At 35.4% G+C, this 26,670-nt stretch overlaps 3 protein-coding genes across 6 annotated transcripts; all 3 read left to right on the top strand.

Annotated features, from left to right (window-relative positions):
• Positions 1-4,510: 4,510 nt before the first annotated feature.
• Positions 4,511-10,356, top strand: LOC132059411 (ABC transporter F family member 5). The gene is made up of 9 exons (XM_059452025.1): positions 4,511-5,356; positions 6,955-7,296; positions 7,409-7,549; positions 7,681-7,860; positions 7,976-8,131; positions 9,127-9,228; positions 9,335-9,463; positions 9,813-9,917; positions 10,072-10,356. The coding sequence occupies exons 1-9, from the start codon at positions 4,511-4,513 to the stop codon at positions 10,165-10,167; spliced, it is 2,097 nt and encodes a 698-aa protein (XP_059308008.1). The 3' UTR covers positions 10,168-10,356.
• Positions 10,357-12,991: 2,635 nt separating this feature from the next.
• Positions 12,992-13,555, top strand: LOC132061153 (agamous-like MADS-box protein AGL61). The gene has a single exon (XM_059454016.1). It carries the CDS (start codon positions 12,992-12,994, stop codon positions 13,553-13,555), a length of 564 nt encoding a protein of 187 aa, XP_059309999.1.
• A 4,217-nt stretch (positions 13,556-17,772) lies between these two features.
• On the top strand, positions 17,773-26,231 carry LOC132059410 (probable 20S rRNA accumulation protein 4). 4 transcript variants are annotated; one of them, XM_059452022.1, is made up of 8 exons: positions 17,773-17,944; positions 19,157-19,257; positions 19,342-19,425; positions 19,531-19,623; positions 19,727-20,051; positions 21,387-21,615; positions 24,913-25,117; positions 25,886-26,231. In XM_059452022.1, exons 2-8 carry the CDS (start codon positions 19,165-19,167, stop codon positions 25,958-25,960), a joined length of 1,104 nt encoding a protein of 367 aa, XP_059308005.1. In that variant the 5' UTR covers positions 17,773-17,944; positions 19,157-19,164; the 3' UTR covers positions 25,961-26,231. The 4 variants fall into 4 exon arrangements, with proteins under 4 accessions (XP_059308005.1, XP_059308007.1, XP_059308004.1 ...); XM_059452024.1 differs by having other exon boundaries at positions 24,913-25,172; XM_059452021.1 differs by having other exon boundaries at positions 19,531-19,628; positions 19,732-20,051.
• Positions 26,232-26,670: the final 439 nt, after the last annotated feature.

Genomic DNA, 26,670 nt, shown 5'->3' with positions numbered 1-26,670 from the left:
GTATAGATATTGTATAATAAGTTAACCCATAACCAACCCAGCCCATTTATCACCCAATCCATACTTACCCACATAAAATATTTATGCGGTTTAAACCCAACCCATTTTTTGTTCAAACCATTTTCAACCAAACCAAATCCAACCAAACCCACCCATTTGCCACTAAAAGTTCGATTTTTCTCAGCATGCCTTTTTAGTGTCGACTAAAGGTCTGGCTTTTTTTTTTTTTTGTTTTTTCGAAAAAAAAAAGCAAAGGGGCTATTGGGCCGGCCAGCCTTTAGTGACGACTTTTTAAATATTTTGTGGCGACTTTTAGTTGCCACAAAAGGCTTGCTATAGATTTTAGCTACCGGATGAGAATTGTTTAGGGGCTACTTTTTGGGGTTGGGAAAATTTGGGCCAGGCTGAGGTTTGATTTTGTGCCCAAATGTGGCCATTTGCGTCCTTTTTTCCCCACAACAAGAGGACCTGCCAAGCCTGGGCCTTCTAACCCGCTAATTCCGACACAATTGCATTTGTGCTACTGTGCCAACCTCAATAAGTTGGCTGTTTTATGCTGTAGTACTCAGGCAGCCCAAGTTGAAATGCCGTGCCAATATAACTACAATGCGATAACTAACTCAGCATATTTACAGATTAAGCTATAGCTAGATTATTAATTACATCCATACTAAAAGTAATATATTAAATACAATTAATAAATACATATATATTTAAAGTAGAATCCCATCATCATATTATTCCTTTTGCTAACCCAACCCATCCATATCTCTCCTCTCTCCCCCACCCCCCACCCCCAGTTCGGTGAACCAGAGCAGCCACACCACCGCCACTGCCAGCCCCTTCACCACATCAACCACTCATCTTCTCTTCCTTCTCTTTCTCTAACTGTAATGGTATAAATTAAGCAAAAGTAACAGAGCACTAAAGCATTTCAATTTTCAGCAATCAAAACTCTATTGCTTACCCAAAACTAAACTAAAGTAGTAACCTTTTCAGTTACTAACATTTAAAAAACAAGAAACCATTTCAAACACAGCAAAACAACTTTATAATGAGCCATCGTAGCGAGCAGTAGCATGAATTTTATGATGGTTGGAGAGAGGAGATGCGGTGGCTGTTTTGGGGTTGTTTTTGGTAGTTTATTTAGTGTTTTCAATGGTTTTCATGGTCGGTTTTTTGTTGTATTTTCGCTGGTCTCTGTTGAGCAGTACTGGAGGTTTTTTTACGGTTCTTTCATGGAGTTGTTGCTGTACAGATCTGACCGGTGTTAATAGTTGTTGTATCTGATGCGAGCAACATACATTCCGGTCAGATCTGGACGGAAAGTCAGATCTGGCCGGAAGTGGCTTTTTATTTTTGAATACAATCCAGTGTCGATGACGACGACGGTGACAACGGTTAGATTTGGATGGAAACAACCAGATTTGGCTGGAATCTGACCCGAATTTTATTTCTTGTATTCAGTTTTAAGTGTATTAAATTAATTTTATTTCTCAGATACATCGTGAGAATGAACTGATGAATTTTATACAAAATTAATAGAGTGAAATTTATTACTTGTATTCAGTTTTCGTATTCGTTAATTTTTAGTGCAAATGTGTTTGGGGTGTATTTTTGTTTCTTGTATTTTGAAGGATATTTTTTTGTATACAATCAATTTTAAATATAATAAAGCCGAATAGCGGTATAAAAGTAGGCTTACAATTAAATGGTTGAGTTGAATACATTTGATCAATACAACTTAAATAATACATCTAACTTCAATACATCGAAATTTGATTTGAATATTAAAAATTTTGCTTAATACACAAAATCTAACACAACCTAATTTAATACAATTCGAATTTTAATATAATATGTCTATTTGTGCGCGAATACAATCTGATCAGAAGCGTTCTTGAAATACGAAACGTATTGCTAAATTTAAAAGCTATTTACGCTTAAAAAATAACCCCAAAATGTAGTCATTTATGTAAGTTTCCCTTCTAATTTTTATGTTAAGGCCAAGCCTGAAATATCAACGGGCCATTAACATCTCCATTTCAATTGGGCCTAACTTTGCTGTCTAGCCCAATATGTCAATGTGCACAAATTGGTTTCACGTGTTCATACCAACTTGGCCTAGATTTACTTTGGATAAGCTTTTTTTGAGAAAGAAAGATAAATTATTGGCCTTTCTCTTTGACTTATAAGCCCACAAAATGAGCCAATAGAAGACGTTAAAAGTCATGAACCGCACACTTGGGTACTCTCATTCTCATGTGTTGCAAAATTACAAAAAAGTTGATGTTTTAGTCATATCTATAGCTGCGTGGTTGATGCACCATCTTGCATTTTCCTTCCACGTGTATAATATGGGTTAACCCATAACCAACCCAGCCATTTATCACCCAATCCATACTTACCCACATAAAATATGGGCGGCTTGAAACCCAACCCATTTTTGTTCAAACCATTTTCAACCAAACCAAATCCAACCAAACCCACCCATTTGCCACTAAAAAGCCTGATTTTTATGCAACAGGTCTTTTGTGGCGACTAAAGGTCTGGTTTTTTTTTTTTTTGTTTTTGTTTTTTTAGAAAAATAAAGGGGAAAATTTGGACGGCCGGTTTTTAGTGGCGACTTTTTAAATATTTTAAGGGCGACTTTGGGCTGCCACAAAAGGCTTCTTCATTTTGCTACCAGATGAGAATTGTTTAGGGGCTACTTTTTGGGTTTGGGAAAACTTGGGCCAGGGCGTGGGTTTATTTTGGGCCCAGCGGCCATTTGTGTCCTTTTCCCTTCAATAAATGTGGAGTGACCTGCCCAAGTTCAGCCTAACCCGCTAATTTGACACACTATATGTAGGTTACGGGTGCCAACCTCAATAAGTTGGGCTGTTTTATGCCACTTAGTAGCCCAAGTTGAAATGCCGTGCCAATTTCTAATTTTTATGTTAAGGCCGAGCCTGAAATATCAAGGGGCCATTAACATCTCCATTTGAATTGGGCCTAATTTTGTTGCCTAGCCCAATATGTCAATGTGCATAAATTGGTTTCACGTGTTCATACCAACTTGGCCTAGATTTACTTTGGATAAGCTTTTTTGAGAAAGAAAGATAAATTATTGGCCTTTCTCTTTGACTTATAAGCCCACAAAATGAGCCAATAGAAGACGTTAAAAGTCATGAACCGCACACTTGGGTACTCTCATTCTCATGTGTTGCAAAATTACAAAAAAGTTGATGTTTTAGTCATATCTATAGCTGCGTGGTTGATGCACCATCTTGCATTTTCCTTCCACGTGGCACAAAATGACAGGATGGAGTCATTTGCTATTGTCTTGGAGAATAGTCTCTGTGTCTATGTACCACAAATTCCTTGTGCCCGATATCTTCTCCCACACCTTTATATTTCTTCTCCTAATTAGTACCACACAAATTAATTGTATATAAAAATTGTTGGATTTTAAGCCTCGTATTGGAGAAGAATTTCATTTTTACTCCTTCCATAATTTTAGTTTTTCTCCTAATTTTCTCCTAAATTAATTATATCTGAGATGTTGTTATAGAATCAATCTCAATAGATAATCAAATTTTGATAGATCTTAAAGCACTATAAGTTGAGAAAGATAGAAAAAACCAAGTAATTGTTAGTACTAGTGAAGCAAATAATTGCCTATGTATTAATTCCTTGTTCTTGTGATTTTAATTTCTCAGTTGAAAGTAATCTCGCATTAATCTCTCTTGTATTGATGTAAGTCAATAAAATTTATTTTAAAAGTAGAAAATGTATTTCACATTTAAGTACTCGAAAGGAGAAGAAATTTTCAATTTTTGATCACACAAAACACAAAGGTTTCCACTTTCCACACAATTGGCTAACTTTAGGTTATCCTAAGTGGCAGGCAAACTGGAAAATTTTCACCATTTTGGATGGCAATTGACAAAGCTAATAATAATAATCCATTTTTTCCCTCTTATTTTTGGCATTAATCCTACAATCAATAGGGTAACAAGCAACAACACAAGAAACACATAAGGATACGATGCTCCTCCTTTAATCAGATGTCTCGGATTTGAACTTGAATATGAAAAAATCTTTAATAAAAAGCACTTTTCCTAGAGATGAGCCCTACACAAGCCAAATGGGGTAATAATTTCACTTCAATGCGTGTACGGAACACCAGGTGGAAAACCAAAACAAAATATCAACATAAGAATATTACTCAAAATAAAAAGGAAAAAAGGAACAAATACTCAAGAAGGAATTTTATTTATTTTTGTTAAATTTTCTTTAAATATCCTCTCCACACGCTCTTAATTCTTCCTCTTCTTCATCATCATATGGGCTGATAAGAGAAAAGTGGTTTCTACACAGTGAAGAGTTTTTCTTGACACTTTGTAGAACAGAAACCTCATTCACCTACAAAACCACTTTACTCCAAATTCTTCATAAACAACCCTAAACTTCTTCTTCTTTCCAAATTTACCCACAAAACAAAATTTTCTTCAATTTATCCCTCACAATGGACCTTACTACAAAGGTAATTGATCTTCGTTCAACTTTCCTTACTAGCAGACCCAATCTTCTTCATCCACGTGGCATTCTCTCAATACCCTCAAATACTGGTATAATTTTCAAGAACCCCATAAGAAAAAACCTAAGAATTTCATCAAAATTACAAGCTGTAGCCATTGAAACAGCTGAAACAGATGTAAAAGAAGATATAGAGTCCCTTTTTTCTAGTAATTCAAGTGAAGAATTTGATTATAATAATAGAAGGGGTGGTAAAAACAATTCAGGTAATAGTGGGGCTTCAAGTATTTCATCTGGGGTTAAGTTAGAAAATGTTAGTAAAAGTTATAAAGGTGTTACTGTGTTAAAAGATGTAAGTTGGGAGGTAAAAAAAGGTGAAAAAGTTGGTTTAGTAGGTGTAAATGGTGCAGGAAAAACAACACAATTAAGGATTATATCTGGTTTAGAAGAACCTGATTCGGGGAATGTAATAAAGGCGAAAAACAACATGAAGATTGCATTTTTAAGTCAAGAATTCGAGGTTGAGTCATCAAGAACTGTAAAAGAAGAGTTTATGAGTGCATTTAAGGAAGAAATGGAAGTTGCTGAGAGACTTGAGAAAGTTCAAAAGGCGATCGAGAACTCTGTGGATGATTTGGAGTTAATGGGGAGGTTATTGGATGAGTTTGATTTGTTGCAAAGGAGAGCACAAGCTGTGGATTTGGATGTTGTGGATGTTAAGATTAATAAGATGATGCCTGAGTTAGGATTTGCTCTAGAGGATGCTGATAGGCTTGTGGCTTCATTTAGTGGTGGATGGCAAATGAGGATGTCTTTAGGAAAGATCTTGCTGCAGGTATCACATTTTAGATAACTTTCCTGAACGTTTTGGTTAATGTGTGGTGTCATTTGGTTGCTGGTTAGAGTTATGCAGGTATCAGTAATGCAGGATCAGTTATACCTGTTTTTTTTGCTTAATATGTGGTGTTATTTGGTTTCGGGTTAGTTATGCAGGTATTAGTAATTCCGGATTAGTTATACTTGTTTTTTTTTTCCTGATTCTTTTTATTTAATATGTGGTGTTATTTGGTTGCCGGTTAGAGTTATGCAGTAATGCACGATTATACCTGTTTTTTTTTCCTGAATTTTTTGTTTAATATGTGGTGTTATTTGGTTGCCGATTAGAGTTATGTAGTTATTAGTAATGCGGGATCAGTTATACCCTTTTTTTTCCTGAATTTTTTGCTTAAGGTGTTATTTGGTTGTTGGTTTATGCAGGTATTAGTAATGCAGGATTAGTTACCTGTTTTTTTTTTTTTTTTACTGAATATTTTGTTTAATATGTGTCGTTTGGTTGCCGGTTAGATTTATGCAGGTATTAGTAATGCAGATTTAGTTATACCTGTTTTTTTTCTTGAATTTTTTGCTTAATATGTGGTGTTATTTGGTTGCTGGTTAGAGTTATGCAGGTATTAGTAATGCTGGATTAGTTATACCTGTTTCTTTTTCCTGAATTATTTGTTTAATATGTGGTTAATGCTGTTGAGCAAGTGATTCACGTGGAAATGATACATCACTTTATGTATTGTGCATGTGTGAGTATATTTATGCACTTGCTTAGGATCATGGTTTAAATAGAAACAGGTTGATTTTGTTGGAAAATCCAGGTTATAACAATAAATTTAGTTTCCTAATCGTGAAAAGTTTAGTAACATGTTCCGCATATGAGCCTCTTCAAACTGGGCTTATTGCTGTTGATTCGATGATCCCTATAGGACGTGGTAAGTGAGAATTAATTATTGGGGACAAACAGACCGGTAAAACAACAGTAGCCACATATACGATTCTCAATCAGCAAGGTCAAAATGTAATATGTGTTTATGTAGCTATTGTGCAAAAAGGATCTTCTGTAGCCCAGGTAGCTACTATCTTTCCTGTATACTTTCCCCGATTCCGTTGCTACCGCGGGCTTTACGCAATCGATCGGATTAGATTGATATCCCTTCAACGTAGGTCATTGAAAGGATCTTGGAGTTCCACCAAAGTACGGAAGATTTTTCTTGGAACTGTAATACTTGATTTTTGGCTTTGATCTCCTATTAACACATGTACTATGGTAGTATATTGATTATTAGGATTAATGAACCAAAGAGCATGTTTAGTGTCTATAAGCAAAGAATAGGGTGAGGGGAATGATCTATTCTGGATCTTGAGTAGTTTGCCTTTGAAGAAGGGGGATATTTTGGTAGCTACTGCAGAACCTAATTTACTTGATGAATCATGGACACATATATCCTCAACTTTTGACTTGATTACATGGTGCATATTTCTCTTCAAAGCATCTTAGTCCACTTATCCCATGATACATCTTTGGTTGATTGGTATTAGACTTGGCATATACTTTGCGTAGTTATTATTTTTGCTTGAGGAATAACGTTTGTTGATTTTGTGCAGGACCCAGATTTGTTACTACTGGATGAACCGACCAATCATCTTGACCTTGATACGATTGAGTGGCTAGAGGGTTATCTTAATAAACAAGAAGTTCCGATGGTCATTATATCTCATGACCGTGCTTTCCTTGACCAGTTGTGTACAAAAATTGTGGAGACTGATATGGGTGTATCCAGGACATATGAAGGAAATTACTCAGATTATATTATTTCAAGGGCTGAATGGATTGAAACACAGAATGCTGCATGGGAAAAACAACAGAAGGAAATTGAGCAAACAAGAGATTTGATAAGTAGGTTAAGTGCCGGAGCAAACTCGGGTCGTGCATCTACTGCTGAAAAGGTAAATAAAGCTGTCTCTTTTCTTTCATATCCATATTTCTTGACTATGTTGTACCTTCTCTTTCAGAATTGGGATACTGATTTCATACTTCTTGTTTTTTTGGTCATAACAGAAGCTAGAGAAGCTTCAGGACCAGGAACAAGTTGATAAGCCATTCATTAGGAAACAAATGAAGATTAGGTTTCCCGAGCGTGAAAGAAGTGGGAGAACAGTTGCGGCTGTTAAAAATCTGGAATTTGCCTTTGAGGATAAGGTGAAACACAATCCATTGACACTGAGATTTCAATTTGCTTCTTGTTCCGTGGATATGTTTATGACAACTAGTAGCATCGCATCTTATATTTCTGGATTGGCTTTTATCTTACATGTCTGTTTTACTGGCAGGTCCTTTTCAAGAATGCAAATTTGACAATTGAGAGGGGAGAGAAAATTGCCATTATTGGTCCTAATGGGTGTGGAAAGAGCACTTTTCTTAAACTGATTATGGGTTTACTGAAGCCAACAAAAGGTGAAATTGTGCTTGGGGAGCACAATGTATTACCAAATTACTTTGAGCAGAATCAGGTGTGTCAGTCTTTCTAGTTTTCTTTGGATCTTTGGTGTTTTTTTAAATCCTATTGTCCATGTGATCATGTGATGAAGATTGTGTTAATCTGTGTTCGTTTTTCTTTTGATTAAGGCTGAGGCACTCGACTTGGAAAAAACTGTCCTTGAAACTGTAGCAGAAGCTGCTGAAGATTGGAGACTAGATGATATAAAAGGACTCCTTGGACGTTGCAACTTTAAAGCTGACATGCTTGATAGGAAGGTTTCCTTTTTGAGTGGCGGTGAGAAGGTAACAAGCTATTAACAGATCTTCTCTGCAAAAGATAGTCTTTATCTTTACCCGCAAGGGTGGCTCAGTTGGTTGACCATGGGGCTTTCATAATGGAGGTCTCACGTGCGAAACCCCTGCCTACGACAGCAGGGGATTTGCCTTCTGGGTCGAGCTCGTCGCACGGGGCTTGTCTAGTGCGTTATCTCTCCTGTGTGGTTTGTGAGCTATTACGCAGGAGCTGGGTTTACCCTGTGCGCACCCAAAGGGTAGCGGCTGCGGGTTCCCATGTCATCAAAAAAAAAAAAAAGAAAAAAGAAAAGAAGAAGATAGTCTTTATCTTTTATCTGTTTGTGTTTTTTATTGATCTTTATCCTTTGACTGTAATAATTGCTTCGTCTACTATTCCTTTCTCAAATTTAAAGCCAATTTGATCATTACCCTTCCACAAATTTATCATATTAAACTTGTCATCGTTTTAGTGCAAATATGACTAGGCATCATTACAGGCTATATCCTGTTGCTAATTTAGCTTATGGAAATGTCAAGTACTACCTTCCTTACCTATGAGTGATCATTCAAGTCACTATTGCATGTGATTACCTTATGATTGTGCTTTCAAGCTTATTTTGGCTTTGTGAGCTTTAGTTTGAATTGTACGATCGTGGTGTTTAACTGTCTATACTTCAGCAACAGCCTTGATATGGGGGAAGAAAAATCATCTTTTCATTTTTTGAGGCTGCTGAATAAGAATCTTAACTGATAATTTATCTTCTGATAAAGAGTGTCTATTAGTTGTGGCTTTTCACCAGCTAACGGTAACCATTTTAACTTTCATTGTCCGCGAAAATTGATGGGTACTAAATTGATATATAAATGGTTTGTCTCAATTGTGATGGCATTATTTCTTACTAATATTTCACTCAATTATCCTCTGCTTAAGGATTACTACTACTCCTCTTGGATTGTTCTCTTGTTCTTGTTTTGAACTTATGCGTCAAACCTTATTTGTTTAGGCACGTCTGTCCTTCTGTAAGTTCATGGTGACTCCTTCAACTTTGCTAGTATTGGATGAGCCAACTAATCATTTGGACATACCAACAAAAGAGATGCTCGAGGTACATTTCTCTTCTCATCAGTCCGTACATTTTTCATGTTACCTTATACATGTATTTTGCGTTGAGCTTATTTTACCTGTCAATTTTCTTTCTGATTTGTTTGTAGGAGGCAATTACGGAGTATAAAGGCACCGTGATAACTGTGTCTCATGATCGGTACTTCATAAAACAAATTGTTAACAGAGTATTGGAAGTAAAAGATGGCACTTTTCATGATTATGAAGGAGATTATGATGTAAGTTCTTTAAACCCAGGATCTTATGACCATTATTAGCCTTTATCCCCAGTGTTAGGGTCATGACTGAAGATTTTCAAAACATTGAGAAATGTTGGAGAAATTTACATGTAACACCCATAATTTGTTTGTTTTCACATTGCGTCTCGTTAAGCTGCATATATCGTTCACGCATCAAATTTTGATGATTCAAACGAAATGCTGGTCTTTGCTTTTAAAAATTTACTTAGGTGTGATTGTGCAAAAATATCGACTTCGTAGTTAGCAGTAGCGTTAAAAGGTTATTGCTAAACTGTGTTTTCCGATTCTCTTTCTTCGAATAAATGACTCATTTACGTGTGTTGTACAGTATTATTTGGAGAAAAACCTCGAGGCCAGGGAAAGAGAGCTTGAACGAGAGGCGGAGATTGAGGATAAGTCTCCAAAAGCTAAAGCCAAATCCAAGATGTCAAAGGTAACATTATCTTCTACTAGATCACACAAAACAATAGCACGAAATGTACATCTAGGTTGCTTAATTCCCGATAATGTTCTGACCAATTGATGAATTCCTTGTAATGTCAATTATCTATAGCAATAACCATATATATCGTTTTTTTGATTGGCAGGCGGAGAGGGAAGCTCGGAAGAAACAGAAAATGCAGGCATTCCAACAGGCAAAACAGAAGTCTAAGAGATCAAAGAACTCAAAGAGATGGAACTGAAATGGTTATTTTAGATGCTCCCATAGTCAGCTCCTCTGCTCTCTATGCAAAGCTCTAGTGAGCTACACTATCTCCCTATTGTATATAAAACAAATAGAAAAATTATAGTACCAGTTGATTTTTTCTTGCCAAACAAGATAGCAGGTTGTAATATTCACAAAGTTATTGAAAATTTTAGATTAAGCAGTATATTTCATCTGTCTCATCTAATATCCTATATTCTGGAAAGTCATACCAGAAAGTATTTAAGTTATTTTTCTTCTTTTCTGGGCCTAAAGTTGGTACAATTGTATATCAGTCGTATGCATTTTGTATGTCGTGTGTGTGTCACTGTATGTTTGCTGTTGTGTGTGCCACTGTGTTTGCTGATACATTGGACATATAAATAATGTACAACAAACATACAAAATACCTACAATTTATTGCTCTTCTTTTTTGAGTTTCAATCTAAAATTCCAATCAAAATCAATTGTAATCTTCACCGAACTACCTCAAATTGACGTATAAACTTCAAAAATAGCTGCATTCACCATTTATATAGATAATACTTTTCAAGTAGCCTATCAATGAACCTTAAGTTGTTCTGGTAATGTTTTTTAGTGTTTTACAAAATAATGGAAGTCTCTAAACTAATTTAATATCATAATTGTTAAATTAAAGGTGGTTACTATGATTTTCAAATTAGTAAATTCCAAACAAATATGACAAACCAAAAAAGATGACTGTAATAATATAGACAATCTTTTGTTTACCTTTAATTAATATTTCATTTTTACATGCTGAAGATAAAAGATGCGCAAGTGAGGATGCTGCGATGGATGTGTGGGCATACTAGGAGTGATATGATTAGAAATGAAAATATCTGGGACAAGGGGGAAGTGGCTTTGGTCGAGGATAAGATGCGGGAAGCGAGATTGAGATGGTTCGGACATATGCAGAGGAGATGCACAGATGCCCCAATGTGGAGGTGTGAGAGTTTAGCTATGAATGGTTTCAGGAGAGGCAGGGTAGGTCGAAGAAGTATTGGCGAGGGGTGATTAGATAGGACATGGCGCAGGTCCAGCTTACAGAGGACATGACTTTAGATAAGAGGTTATGGAGGATACAAATTAGGGTAGAGGGGTAGTAAGTACTTGAGTGTTGTCCTACTTATCATTTCATACTAGTAATCGTAGTATTATTCTTGCAGTTCCTTGTCGTTTGATTTCTGTTACTATTTGTTGTTACTTGTACTTCGATTAGCATATTATTTTGTGGTAGTTACGACTCCGTTCCGTTCAGTCATATCCTGCTTTCTATAGTATTTTGTCATGTCTTTTATACTGCTTTGAATTGCTGGTTCTTGTGCCGAGGGTCTACAAGAAACATCCTCTCTAATGGAAACAGTCTCTCTACCTCCCAAGGTAGAGGTAAGGTCTGCATATACTCTACCCTCCCCAGACCCCACTTTGTGGGAATTCACCGGGTATGTTGTTGTTTGTTGTATGTAATTGTTATATTTTATATTTTTTTATTGATGAGAAATGTATGTCATTATATTTTTCATACTTTAACATCATTGCTGATACACAATCGATTAGGGTAATCATCCTTGTAATATTGTATACTTTTATATTAATTTAGAAATTGTAATTGATCAGAATTTTTTTGATTTGCAATTTATTCGTTCTTGTTCTTCCCAATTTATTTGTCTTCGTTATATTAACATTTGTGATTTTTTCCCAAAAGATCCATCCTTATGATGGGGGAGTTAGGCACGGTTCCAACCTGTATTTACCAAAAATCTTAGTTACAACTTACACGGAAGATGACATAGACCTTAGTCTCATTTACATTGTGAAGGTTGAATATATCCATCAAGTTACAGTTTTGAGTACTATAACTAAGTTTTGTGATTAATTTTAGTGATTTCACTATAGCCAATATTCAAGTTAATTTTTAAATTTTCAATAGTAAAATCTAAGTTTTCCCCCTTCTTTAAGCACTTCACACTTATTTTAGTAAGCACATTAAAATGTCTTCTAGTTTAATTTAAATTTAAGATATTGTTAATGTTCATGGGCGTTAATTCTTTTTCCCTCATTGTTGTAATTCATTATAACACTTACTATTCAAATTTAAAGGTTCAATTATGCTACAAGCTTATTTCATTTGTTATCAATGTTCATGCATTTAATTTTCATATAATGTTGTGAAGTTCAAAAAAAGAACTATGAATGTAACTTTGTATCTTTCTTAATTACATAAACTTATGTCTATTTGAATTTGATGAATTGCAGTAAACACGTTAATATATATACCTTTTTGAAGTAAATTTTAGATTTATTTCCTTTAGTGCAAGTGGAGAATCCGATATAGTTGTTATAAATTATTTGAGATACTTTGGTAAAATTTTCAATAAGCACATTGATATATTTTCCTTTTCAAGATAATTTTTTAGATTTACTTCTACTATTGCAATTGAAATTTAGTAAATAATTGAAATGTCTTTGTATGTAACTAATGTTCCTTCAAATTATATTTATACTTGCTAACTAAAATCTGGTAAAATTAAGTAAGTATATTAATTTCTCACCTTTTTAACTTAAAATTTCAAATTTTAGTGACTTTATTGAGTGCATATCCTTTTAAGTATCAAAATCAATGTACTTTATAACTATATTTTTATTCATGATACTTTCCATATATCATTTGGCAAGAAATTCAATTAATTTCCATTGTGAAAAGATTATATATATATATATATATATATTATGGTATTCCATCTCTTATAAGAATCATTTCTTGAAATTAGTTGATCAATAAAGTTTATTTTATTCTAGCAATGGAGGGTAAGAAGCTCATTGGACGTCAAAAAATTCCCATGGTAAAAATAGAAAATGAAGACGCTCGATATGCCTCCTTTTCAAAACGTCGATCAACTTTATATAAAATGGCTAGTGAACTTGTTCAACAGTGCGACGTTGACATAGGTATAGTTCTTTTTTCTTCGAAGGATATGTCTCATTCATTTTTTCATCCAACTGTTGAAGTAGTTGCTCATCATTTTTTGAATCCTAATAAGGAATTAAGTCAAACTACACAACTTGTTGGGACACATGTTCGAAACAAGGTGATTAAAATCAATAGCTTACTTGAAGAGTTTGAAATTAGAGAAGAGTTTGCAAACAAACAAACACTTCATCTTGACGAAGCGAGAAAGGCTAGGAAAATAGGTTGGTGGGAGCATATTGAAAAATTCAACGCAGATGACTTAATCAAGTTTGAAGCTTGGTTAAATGCTACTGATTTCAACATGAGATATCGTCTGAAACAATTGGAAAATAAAGTTGCATCTTCATCACAAACTTCTCTTGAGAATGCTAATGATGCATCTAATGCTTCATAAATAATTCATCTCTACATTAGACTTTGAAATTATATTATTGGTTGCGCTTTTATTTTTTCTTTTTTCTTCATTTTGTAATGTTGTTTTTATGATGCTACTGTTTTTACTAATGAGATACTATTTCTTTCTATTAATATATATTGTCTCCTATGTGTTTGATTACGAGTTCTGTTACGTACCTAAAATAAATAAATAATTTTTGTTGCGAACAATTAAATTTTACATATACCATTATAAATGTGTTAGTAGGGGTGACAAATGACAGTTTGACTGAATTAAAATGCGCTGAATCAATATGCGTGTAATTTTCAACCTTGCCTAAAATTTAATTGGGTTGAGATGATTTGAGTCCAAATGAGCTAAATAACCTCCCAACTATCAAGTTTTCTTTACTGCGTTTTTTTCTTTTAAATTGTTTAATAAAAAAAAAACTTAGAAAATAATTCTTATTTATTGTGTAAAGAAATGGATCATGGGCCTAATTCAATCCCAAAAGCTAGCTCATGAGGAGAGGATTACCCAAGTCCATATAAGGAGACCACCTATATCATTAACCACCGATGTGATACTTTTTTCATTCTTCAACACCCTACCTCTCGCCCAGGGCTTGACATCTGGTGCGTGAGCAATTTTAATTTGGGGGCCCACATCGGGTGAGATGGGTCCTCCTCTGATACCATGTAAAGAAATGGATCATGGGCCTAACTCAACCCCAAAAGCTATGGGTGTGGGGTTGGTAGGTGGGGATGAGTGGTGGTGCGGAGGGTTTGGGGGTAAGGTAGGGGTGGGTGGTGGTGAGCGGGGTGGTTGGGGGTAAGGTAGGTGGGGGGTGGGGGTAGGGTGGGTTGGTGAATGGCGTGGGGGTTGGGTGGTGGTAGTAGGTGAGTCGAGGTGGGGGTGGAGGGATTGAGGTGGTGTTGGTGGTTGTGGTGGTGGTGAGTGGGGAGTTGGGGGGTGGCGGAGGGGGTTGGTATAGGGGGTAGGGTAGTAGAGGGTTGGCGCGGCTGTGTGGGAGTGGGGGTGGAGCCGGTGATAAAAATTATCTATACGAAATACCTCTTAATGATATTAAGACTTTATTCAAGATCTTAATGATTAAGAGCTATTTATAGATCAAATAAATACTTAGATCTTAATGTAAACAAATGCAATTAATCTGGTTCAGACCTTCGTTAAGTGCAAACAAATGAGGCCTTAGTACTCCTTCCGGTCGATTTTACTTGCCATGTTTTTTTGGCACATCCCTTAAGGAAAACATTAACTAAAGGGTAATTTGACTAAATTAACTTAATTAACTTATTTATTACTCCTCTTAATTTAATACTACTCTCTTTTTCACCAAATTAATATCTCTCCATATTTATGTGTAAGGGTAAAAGTGGAAATAAATAATTAATTGTACTTTAACTTTTTAAAATGACAACTATTTTAAACTATTTATTTTTAATAAGGATGACAAGTAAAATGGACCAGAGAAAGTAATAATTAAAGGATTTAAAAGTCGTTTATTCTTCAAATTTTTAGAGGCTATACCAACAAAAGGACTCATATAGTTCAGAAAAGGGCCAAATATACCCCTGTTCTATCGGAAAAGACTAATTATATTTTGGGTTCAAATATACCCCTACCGTTATATTTTGGGCACAAATATACCCCTATACCGCTAAAGTTGACCAAGGTAGACATCTAATCCTACGTGGCACTCACATTTAATGATGTGGATGCCACGTGTCATACCACCTCAACAACCCTAACCCATTTTAGAGTCCGGAACCAAAATACCCCAAAAAAATCACTTTGAACCAAAATACCCCAATAAAAAAAAATGTTACAAAACTACCTTTAGCGCAGTAATTTACTGCGCTAAAGTAGTTCACGGAGACGGAGCCGTTAATTGCTTTAGCACAAAGATTTTCTTGCGTTATATAGAACAATTAAATTTTTTTCTATAACGCGAGTAAAATCTTTGCGTTATAGAAAAAAGATACAAAAAAAAAATAAAATTGGCCAACTTTATTTTTTTGCAACACTTAGTATTTTTTTCATACTTTGACCAATGATTAGTTGTGTGTCAAGACTCCGAAACGTCAATATTTTATATAGAACCTGATTTTTTTTTCGTACAATAATGTAGGCTCAATACATCAAGGATACGTAAACGTTCGGATCGTCATTTTAGGGGTTGAAAAGGTGCCCGAAGTAAGTTTTATTTGTAAACTTTAGGTTTAAGTGTTCTATATACATAAACGTCCATTTTTATTTGAAGACTTGTTGTCAGTAGCTTAAGGTTTTTTATTTTTAGGGTTTAGATTTATTGAAAATAAAGCGAATTTGCCAAAAAGCTTTTTCTTGCTTTAGCGCGGTAAAAGAATGTTTTTTTTTGTTTGTACAATGTAAAGTAAAATAGCGAGCACTAAAAAACAGAAAAAAAAAAAATTTGGCAATTTTTTTTTTTTTTTTGCAACACTTAGTGTGTTTTTTCATACTTTGACCAACGATTAGTCGTGTGTCAAGACTCCGAAATGTCAATATTTTATATAGAACCTGATATTTTTTTTTTGCGTACAATAATGTAGGCTCAATACATCAAGGATACGTATACGTTCGGATCGTCATTTTAGGGGTTGAAAAGCTGCCCTAAGTAAGTTTTGTTTGAAAAAACTTAGTGTTTGACTGTAAGGTTATTTTAGTCAACTTTATATGTCGAGAAAATTAGTCAACTTTATTTTCAAAAATTGAAACCATGAAGTGAAATTGACATTCACAGCTACATTACCTAGGGATTTTTACGTTGAAATCTATTGCGTATCATCATCTTATAAGTAAATAAAACTGAAAATTTCAGGCCAATTTGGGAGAAAATTAAAATTGAACGGGATAAAAGGTGTTTTTTTAAAAATCGGCTCGGCTAAATCGCCTTGCGGCAGTTTGTCCGCATAGATCTCGAAATTTACACAAGTTCAAAAAAAAAAAAAAACGCGTAAAACGGACATCCGAGTGCAAAGTTATGACCATCTAAAGTTTGACCACTTTACAACTAGTTTTTCACATTATATTTTTTAGAATTAGATTTCAAAATAAAGTTATGTCTTGATTAAAAAATAACACGCTTAAATCAAAATCTTAAAAAATAAAACACTTAAACCTTAAACAAAACTTACTTCGGGTACCTTTTCAACCCCTAAAACGACGATCCGAACGTTTACGTATCCTTGATGTATTGAGCCTACATTATAGTACGCAGAAAAAAATATCAGGCTCTATATAAAATATTGACGTTTCGGAGTCTTGACACACCACTAATCGTTGGTCAAAGTATGAAAAAAACACTAAGCGCTGCAAAGAAAAGATTTATTAAAATAAGATATTGCGATCTTTTTATGGAAAAAAACACTAAGTTCCTTAAGTGTGTTATTTTTTAATGCGTAACTTTCTTTCGAATATGTTGTAAAAAAAAATAATCGCGTAAATCGGACATCCGAGTGCAAAAATCGCGTATATTCGAAATAAAATTACGCTTTAAAAAATAACACACTTAAATCTAAACCCTAAAAATAAAAAACTTTAAGCTAATGACAACAAGTCTTCAAACAAAAATGGACATCTATGTATATAGAACACTTAAACCTAAAGTTTACAAACAAAACTTACTTCGGGCACCTTTTCAACCCCTAAAATGACGATCCGAACATTTACGTATTCTTGATGTATTGAGCCTACATTATTGTACGCGAGAAAAAATATCGGTTCTATATAAAATATTGACGTTTTAGTCGACACACGACTAATCGTTGGTTAAAGTATGGAAAAAATACTAAGTGTTGCAAAAAATAAAGTTGGCCAATTTTTTTTTTGGTTTGTTTCTATAACTTAAAGCATTTTTTACCGCGTTATAGTTTTTTTTTTTTTTTAACTACTTCTATAACGCAAGAAAATATCTTGCGTAAAAAGGTAGTTTTGTAACATTTTTTTTGTTGGGGTATTTTGGTTCAAAGTGATTTTTTTGGGGGCATTTTGGTTTTGGACTCCCCATGTTACCTAAACTCTATTTATTCTTTCATCACTAAAATTTTCTTCCCCTCCACCATCATTTCCAACGAAGGGTATTTGGCCCTTTTCTGTAGTACAGGGGTATATTTGACCCTTTACCGCATATAATTCGATCATACAACGCCCATGCAAAATTTTAGGGGCCAATATGACATTCATATAGTTGCAAGGGGCCTTTGAAGGCGTAAATATTTCTTTCTTTGAAAATCTAAAATTACAAACCGTGTCTCTGCCTCAAAATCTTGCCTCTACACTAACTTCCTGTTTTTAAGCAAGAAAAGCAATCTTCTTAAAGAATTATCAGAAGGGTCGTTGAGTTTGAGGTTCTTTAATTGTTCAGTAAGTTAAAATTTAATTCCACCAATCAAGAACTGACTTTTATGTGTATTTTTTCTGATTCCACTATTTTGTGTTACTCAAAAGCATATATATCTGGTTTGTTTCCTATTTTTGTGTTCAAATGTTTGTCTTTGCTGATTCCCTTTTTGTTACTTTGATGCAAACATGAGGAAAAAAGAACACAACCCATGAATTGGTAGCATATATGTAATGATTTCTCATATAAAAGGAACAAAAAGATGTTTTGAGTATATTGGAGTTTGTTTTACTGTGGCTGTATTGTTGTACTAGTTGAATTTCTTTAACTTATTAAAGAATTAGCATAGGGTTGTTTAGTTGAGGTGTTCAGAAAGTGAAACTTTCTACCATTCAAGAACTTGTTTTTATGTGGGTAATTGCTATTTAGCTATTGTGTTACTGAAAATCATATGTATCTGGTTTGTTTTCTATTTTTTGTATTCGAATGTTTGTCTTTGCTGCTTCCTTTTTTGTTATTTGATGCAAACATGAGGAAAAGGAAAACAACCCATGAATTGGTAGCATATCTATATTGATTTCTCATATAAAAGGGATAAAAAGATGTTTTGAGTATGTTGGAATTTGTTTTACTCTGGTTGTACTGTTGTACTACTTGAAAAATTTAAAGTTGAGGTACAGGGGTTCATATTGTCTTGTGAACCTTTTTTTTGGTGTGGGAAGGGTGAGAGATTGTGACATAGCTATGGCTATAACAATTTTTATTTTACTAGCTCTATAAAAAGGATTCATTCTAGAAGTTTTATGGTAAGGTTTGGCAACTAGTTTGTTTGAGCTTAAAGGTATATAAATCTGTCAATACAATAACAACAACATATATCCAGTATAGTCCCACAAGTGGGGTCTGGGTTGGGGAGGGTAGGATGTATGCAGACCTTAACCCTACCTTTGTGGGGTAGAGAGGCTGTTTTTGGTAGACCCCCGGCTCGAATAAATCCGCCAATGCAATTGAATAATGATTCTTCATTACCCTCTATAGTTTTAACTAAAATTTTCATATTATAGTTTGTCTCTGGTTTTAATTCCCTTTCATTCTGCAAGATTGCAGCTATTTAAGACCTGAACTTTGTTCATATGCTCGTGGTTTGGTGTATTATGATGCATGTGCTAAGAATTGCTTAGACTGGGGTCTCATTTGAACTGCATTTGTCACTAATTTTGTTTTGTTTGGATTAGAAAATAAGATGGGGGGAGTGTTTCTAGGCATGCCAGCAGCGTGGGCAGGTCATATGCATGAAGCTGCCGACCACTATACAACAAAAATTGGTGGACTTCCTGTAAGAGAATCCTCGTGGATACGTATAGTTCTTTTTTCTAAGATTCTTTTTGGTATTATAATGCTATTCATATTTCTTGCACAGGATTGGCCTATTCCTCGTCCTTCAACAAGTGTTGATCTTTTAAAATGCAGTGCTTGTAAGAGCGATTTGTGCCTTCTTGCACAGGTTTGTACTCAAAACCATTTTGCTAACTTTGAATTACTCGATTACTTGGATTTTTAGAGCTCTAGATGTTTTGCTATATTTTTCTCCTTACATTTGTTTCCCTAGGTTTATGCCCCAATTTCAAAGAAAAGTTTGAACATCGAAGAGCGTGTAATCTATGTTTTTGGCTGTTTGATGCCAGAATGTAGCAGAACTACTGTAAGGTCTTTTCTTAATATTCAAACTTATTGTCTTTTTGTAATTGCTTGGAAACATTGTAATCATTTGGATAACTTCTATGGTCTATCTATTATATTTTTAGGACAGCTGGAGAGCTATTAGAATCCAAAAGGCTGTAAATACTGAAGGTTTAAAGAGTCAATCTTATAAGGCTGTTGCCTCACCTGCATCAGATTCAAAGAAAGAATGGAAGAAGGATATATGGTCATTGGACTCTTTGGAAGAGGATGATGATGACGATGACGATGATGATGATGATAACATAGACCTTGCTGAGTTGGGTAGAGCACTTTCCGAAGCTGCAAGCATGGCTTCTCACTCCAAGAAACAAAACCATGGTCGTGAATTAACTCCCAAAACTTCATCCCCTGTCTGTGCAGCCAGAGTAGTTGATAAGAGATTACCAGGTAATTTCTGTTCTGTTTTCCTTGTCATTACTTGCACTTGACAGAAACTTTCGCTAGAGCCCCTTTTAGATGGTTTTGTTTGGGCGATATATGTAAATTGTTCCCATTTAACTTTGCATGATATAAGATGAGAGCGAACTGTTTACTGGCACGATCAATTTTTTTTTTCCTTATAAATTTAGTGCTATGAGAGAGAACATTAAATTGATAAATGCTATTTATAGATACAAAAATGGCATGTGTGATTGGTAAAACGAATATGTGATCTGTTGGTTGCCTTCCGTTTGTGGGAGGTATTTGGTGCTGATTCTTGATAGTTGAGCGATATGTAGATCAGTCAAAGGGTCAATGCATGTGTTTACTTATTGTAAAAAAAGTGAGAAAATGAAAAAAAAAATCCCTTATATTTGGAGATTGGTTTAAAGCTGATCGTTTAAATATATACCTGAGCAGTTTTAGTCCTTTATGTTTACTGAAATTGAGATTGACGAAATTGGCTGTGAAAGCATGTGAGTCGTTTAAAAGAAAGAAAACCATCAGGACGCACGTGTCCGGATTCATTTCCCCAATTCGTACCTTAAAGAAAATCTTATTTGTACATAGACCAAAAGTGCTCAGTCTTTTTTTTAAGAAAATGGTAACAGTTAATCTATATATCCACAGGTATACTACATCCAAATGTGTAGTCCCCCTTCAAAAAGTTACATCTTACAGCTTGTTCCTTACATGATCTTCCTCTTACAGTAATCCAAAACATCAAAAATATCTTCTGTTTGTACTAAAACTACCTGTTTACACCAAAAGTAAAAAAGACTTAGACAATTCATCTTGAACTTCTGTAGACCACATTGTTTGCTCTCAAAACACCTCTGATTCCTTTCCTTCCATACAGTCCACCATATGCATGATGGGACAATCCTCCATCTCTCCTCCTCCTTTGTTGCATTTCCATCCCTATTCCAACTGTTTAGAACTCCTTTAATGTTCCCAGGTTTCACCCACTTGATCTTCCTCAGGCTGATGAACATCTTCCATAGTTGTTCTGTCCATTTGCAGTGTAAAAAGTGCTCAGTCTTCGTGAACATAAAGGACTAAAACTGCTCAGAAGCATATTTAAAGGACTACTTTGAAACCAACCCCAAACATAAGGGACTAATTTTTTCATTTTCTCTAAAAGAAGTCATTGAGTTATGAGAAGTTGACAACTGACGAAAAATTAGGTCTTCATAGGCTTTTAGCAAGTCTTTAATATGCAATTATCACCTGGGGTAGTCTTTGAATGATTATTTTAGCTTTCCGTGTTCTCTGAAAGAAACACTTTTTCTTTGGTCACAGTGATTCCTTGCTTCTATATATATGCTGAGGAAGAGAAATTTTCTAAGAAGGATACTTCTGTCTGTTCAAAACACATCTCATCACCAATCAAGGACCATGAAAATGATCCTGAGACTCGAGAAGAAACATGGGAGGTGGAAGATTATGAATACGACAAGGCATTGAATGCTGACAGGGTTTACCTTAAGTTCAAAAAGCGAGTAGACGCATATCCAGAACAATGTTTCAGGTAAAACTTTAGAAAGCTAGCCGTTGTTTACCACACATAAAATATACTACTGAATTTACTTTTAAGTATCGCCTCCTGGAACTTAATATTCCAGTTGGTGGAATAGATGACTTTGAGAAGCAAACTCTAAGTTTTATATATCTTTCAGCCTTTTCTGCTGCTGTACAAGCTCTCTTTGATTACCTTATTCATCTCCAACTGTAGTGTATTGCTATTTGTACAGCTTAAATTGCGTGTTGAATTGCTTTCATGTTCTTTCCTGCTGTGTCTACAGTACTGAAAATGTCAGTGTGGGCAACCACGATATTGACTTGTATTGTCCACTGTAGTTTATCCTGCCAACAGTTTCCTCTATTAATTAAGCATTGTTCCGGAAGTTGTTGCTGGAAACACAAGGAGGGGCGTGGGGTTGAATTTTGCAGTAATTAAAAATGAGTCGGCTAAGAGTTCGGCCAACTTGAACCTGCAGGTATTTCTTAAAAATTATATTAGATTAAGTAAGTTATCAAAGTAAAGCAAATGAAACTAAGTAAAATAAAAAAGCAGATGGACAAGTGATTTTTATACTGGTCCGCCCACCGGTGTGGAACCCACATCCCGCCCCCTCGAGTCACAAGGCGACATTATTGCTCCACAGAATTCAGTCGATTGCACCCTTATGGTTTTGCTTGGAGTATTAGTTCTTGAGTCGTAAGTTGCGTCAGGATCCTTGGTGGCATATCTGAATTTATAGATGCTTCTTAGAAGTACCCGTTGCGATCTTCCTTTAGTTCCCAACTCTTTGAATGCATTGGCTCCTGTTCATTAGTGAGAGTGTGTTGACTGGTTGGTTTCCAATGAAACACATTGAAGTCTTTTATGAGTGATTCAAGCCTTCAAGGGGGTTTCCTTCTAAAAAAGGTGATTTAAGGGAGTTTCAGCTCCTTTCTTGAAACTCTAGTCTAAGTAACCTTATATTCCTTTACTGGACAGTCTTCATTGCTTCTTCCGATAGGCCCTCAATGATTCTTGTTTATTCTGGGCTTGGGCCTTCGCCCTTCGTTCAACTGATCCTGTAAGTTTTCCTTGTCAATCTTCTGGGTTTCTTTCTAACTTCAGCTTGGCTGAGCTTGTCCTGATGGGCTTCTCAAATTCTCGACTCAGCTTGAGATATGTCTTGTCGCTGTTGTTGATGAAGATAGATGATTTCATTAATGGCATCAACAAGATGCAAGTAATGCAAAAGAGTGAGAACAAAAGACAAAGCTAGCTCTTCAAACTAACAAAGACTAGGCCAAAGCTAAAGAGCTGACAAATTCCAAAAAATTGATAGGGAAGACTAGGAGCTAAGTTTTGCCAGCTATATAACCAGAAAAACGTCTAGCCTTAGGTGTAAATGTAGGAGTTGATATCCCATCTAAACCTCTACAATTCCTCTCTGTCCAAACACACCATAAAATGCAGGAAGGGATTATTTGCCGGACTTTACTAATTGATTTATCAACTTGCCAAAAAGATCAGCTTTCATAGGCATCCTTGATGTTCTGAGGCATGACCCAACTTAGACCAAAGATAGCAAAAAACATACACCAAACATCTGTTGCAATAGGGCAGTAAAGAAATAGGTGTCTATTGGATTCTGAAAGCTGCAAACACATATAACATCTGTTGGCAAGCTGAAAGCCTCTTCTGCCGAGATTATCCTGGGTTAGGTAAGCTTCATTTAGGGCTATCCGACTGAAACAGGAAACCTTTGTAAGGAATTTAGTTTTCCATATATATGTCCATTTTCCAAGGTCATCTGTCAATAATTTTGTTAGAGGAGCAAAGGTGAGTGTAGCCTGCTTTCACAGTATAAAGGCCATCCTTGGAATTCCCCATCTTATACTATCAACTACATTTTCCTTGACAGAGAAGCTATCCAATTTGGCCAGAAGCTTCTGGGAATTCCCAATCTTGCATGCCCCTCCTAAAAAGCATGTGCCAACCGTTGTCTTGCTAGTTCTGGGAGATAGTTGATTTTGAGCTATCTGATAGAGGTTAGGCAAAGCCAACATGAGGATGGATCCTTCTAACCGTTTACCTTTCCAGAATTTTATGTGAATGCTATTGCCCAATTTGAAGTAAGAGTTGGGGAAAAATTCACTCCAAAAGTTTCTTATGCTCGCCCATGTACCAACATCATATGGACTCCTGGACATCTTAGTATACCAATGATTCTGGGAGCTATGCTTGGCCCTGACCACCTCTTTCCATAGTGGATTCTCCTCTTGACTGTATCTCCATAACCATTTCATCATATGTATTTATTGTGGAAGGAAAGGAGAGAGAGGGCCTCCTTGTATAAGCCCTTTTGAGGGGAGAAGAAGCACACTGGCCCTTTGTTGACAAGCACTGGGAATTTAACTGTTGTAATGTAGAATTATCCAATTTATCCACCTAACACAAAATCCCATCTTCCTAAGCACAGAGAACATATGCCCAATTCCCCTTATCAAAGGCCTTTTAGACATCCAGTTTACATAGAATACCAGGATTTCCACTCTTCAATTGCCAATTTAATATCTCATTAGCAATGAGGGCTGCATCAACAATTTTCTGCCTTTTATAAAGGCATTCTGATGCCCTGAGACTAGACCACCAACATCGTCTTTGAGTCTTTCAGCAAGTAGTTTGGCGACTATCTTGTACTGACTACTGACTACCAGTCAAGCTGATTAGCCTATAGTCCTTGAGTTCCATAGGACCTTTCTTTTTTAGGAACTAAGGGTATAAAAGAGGTCTTGTCGCTGTTATCCTTCCTCCCATTTAGTTTACTTGGTTTTGGGCTTGAACTATAAACCATCTGGCATTCGATAGTCTTGACCTTGCTTCCATCAAATGAGTTCTGCCATCAAGTACTTATATAGTTAGTCTGATCATTAATTGGTCTGTCATCATGAAAACACATCTTAATGTTGATAGTGGCCAGACATACTGTGAGATTAATTAGGATTATACACTGGAAACCACATCTTAGGTTGTATATTCAGTTTTCACCCACTGGGCTCAAGGTTCCTTTTATTTTTTGTTTACTTTATTGCTTTCTTAGTCGACTGCTAACACTAACTGTCATTCTATGGAGACTCTCGTACATTATCCAAAGAGAACCTAAATAAAACAAAATAAAGTAAATACAAAGAGTATCATATAGTTTTTAATGGATCCTCTTCGTTTCTATATGTGCAGGGTTTCTTTTATTTTTGACCTCCTTACGTTAGTTAATCATTAACAGACTCTCTCCTTACTAAAGAATTTTTTATGTTCTTTTACATGTAGATACTCATATGGGGGAAAGCCGCTTCTGGCTTCTGGAGATGCTGGCGATCCAGGGACGTGCAGGCTCTGTGGTGCAGCACGTCACTATGAAATGCAGCTGATGCCCCCATTGCTATATTTTCTGCAGGAAGCAGTCAGCGAGAAAGAAAAACATGCTTTGGATAACTGGAATTGGATGACTTTAATAGTCTATACTTGTTCACAGGTCAGCCTTTAACTGGATATATGGATGGTGGGGATGGAAAGATACGTTGGATTAGGTGTACTTTCCTAAGCCAAAGCCGTCATTTTTTTCTCTCTATAATTCCCTCTTTAGTTCTGGAAAAAAAATCAATCATTACTATGTGGGAGTGCAAATAAAAATGAACTAGTTATTCATGTGGATTCTTAGCTGATGTATCATGAAAGGCGGAGGTGGATAGTGCATAGCTGAAACCCTGTATATGAATTAAAAACTCCACTAAATTAGTATAAAAACAGATTTTGAACCCAGTAAATCAAATGAGATGGGTTAAAATCGCGAGCTTAAACCTATAAAGTTCAAATTCTAGATCTGCTTTTGATGGAAGGGAGACTTATGTAGCGAGTCTTCGTTGTTGCCTGTTGCATATTACATCAGAAGAGCCAAAAAAAAAAAAAAAAAAAAAAAAAAGAAGGAAGAAAAAACCTAAAGCAATAGAATTGGAAGGTTAGAAAGTAAGACGTTGAATTGAAGGAAAATTGTAATAGCTTATGACTTTTTACTTCAGTTTTTCACTTCTTGAATGTGTCTTCGTTGTGATTGGTTTCTGCTGTTTGAATTAATCACTTTCCTCTTGTTTATTTTCTTTGTGAAACTGAAAGCTGATATTTGACTAAATTTTACTTGTAATCTATTTTCCTAGTTCTTGTTGCTTTCTCAGGCTTTGTTTCTTGTTCTTGAAAATCCACTCTTTTCCAAACCTTTTAACCTCATCATTTGTTTCATTTTCAGAACTGTTCAAAGGATAACTCTAGCGACGATGGCTGGATTGTGGCTGAGGAAGCTGTTGTCGTACAATATGAATAGCATCGATTAAATAACCTATGTTGTTTCGTAAGATTTTGTGATCTTATGGTTTATTTTCGTCATTTTTTTTAATTTTTTTTTTTTGAAGTAGATTAGTAGCAGGGTTTGCAGTCAATTGAGTCAAGGGTAGCTTTCTTTTTGCTTACATTATTTTTCGAGTTTGTTATTGCTTGGTATTAGTTAGTTATGTCATATACTTGAGATGTAAATTGTCAAATGTGCCCAATATATATTCGGTAGGCAATACAATTATATCTGCTGTTTTAAGCTATATTCGATTCTTGGTAAATCCTTTATGATAAGTAACCATCTCCAGAATCATTGGTTCATGACATTCGTGTGTGGAACATCCTTTATCCAACTGCCAAAAAAGGTTTTTAGGCAGTGTGTAGAGTTATGAACCCACTAATTTTGGCTCGGATTATGTGGGGTAAAATTTACTAAATAAGTACAAATAATTTGTATGGAATCCAGTAAATCAAATATGAAGTTCAAATTTTTGATCTGCCTTGTAGGTGATTTTCGAAAAGTCTTATGCTGTGTGATGTATGCCATGTCTTACTTGTGATTGACAAGTATACATTATGGTCCCACTCCATTTTAACCTTTTCCTCTCTCTTCACCCACCACCGTTTTTCAATTACCCCTCCGTAATACCCCTCCCGCCATAACGTAACCCAACCCCACTTACTAATCTCTCTTTGACTAAG

This window comes from Lycium ferocissimum, chromosome 6, assembly GCF_029784015.1.
Source record: "Lycium ferocissimum isolate CSIRO_LF1 chromosome 6, AGI_CSIRO_Lferr_CH_V1, whole genome shotgun sequence".
NCBI lineage: Eukaryota > Viridiplantae > Streptophyta > Magnoliopsida > Solanales > Solanaceae > Lycium > Lycium ferocissimum.
This window is presented reverse-complemented; position numbering and strand designations above follow the sequence as displayed.

Bases quoted from the DNA above. Each gene is read 5' to 3' on its own strand.
- LOC132059411 (XM_059452025.1), top strand. From the start codon at position 4,511: ATGGACCTTACTACAAAGGTAATTGATCTTCGTTCAACTTTCCTTACT. The intron at 7,861-7,975 runs GTGTGTCAGTCT...CTTTTGATTAAG, and splicing joins ATTACTTTGAGCAGAATCAG to GCTGAGGCACTCGACTTGGA. The intron at 9,464-9,812 runs GTAAGTTCTTTA...TGTGTTGTACAG, and splicing joins ATTATGAAGGAGATTATGAT to TATTATTTGGAGAAAAACCT.
- LOC132061153 (XM_059454016.1), top strand. From the start codon at position 12,992: ATGGAGGGTAAGAAGCTCATTGGACGTCAAAAAATTCCCATGGTAAAA.
- LOC132059410 (XM_059452022.1), top strand. From the start codon at position 19,165: ATGGGGGGAGTGTTTCTAGGCATGCCAGCAGCGTGGGCAGGTCATATG. The intron at 19,426-19,530 runs GTTTGTACTCAA...TTGTTTCCCTAG, and splicing joins ATTTGTGCCTTCTTGCACAG to GTTTATGCCCCAATTTCAAA. The intron at 21,616-24,912 runs GTAAAACTTTAG...TTTTACATGTAG, and splicing joins TATCCAGAACAATGTTTCAG to ATACTCATATGGGGGAAAGC.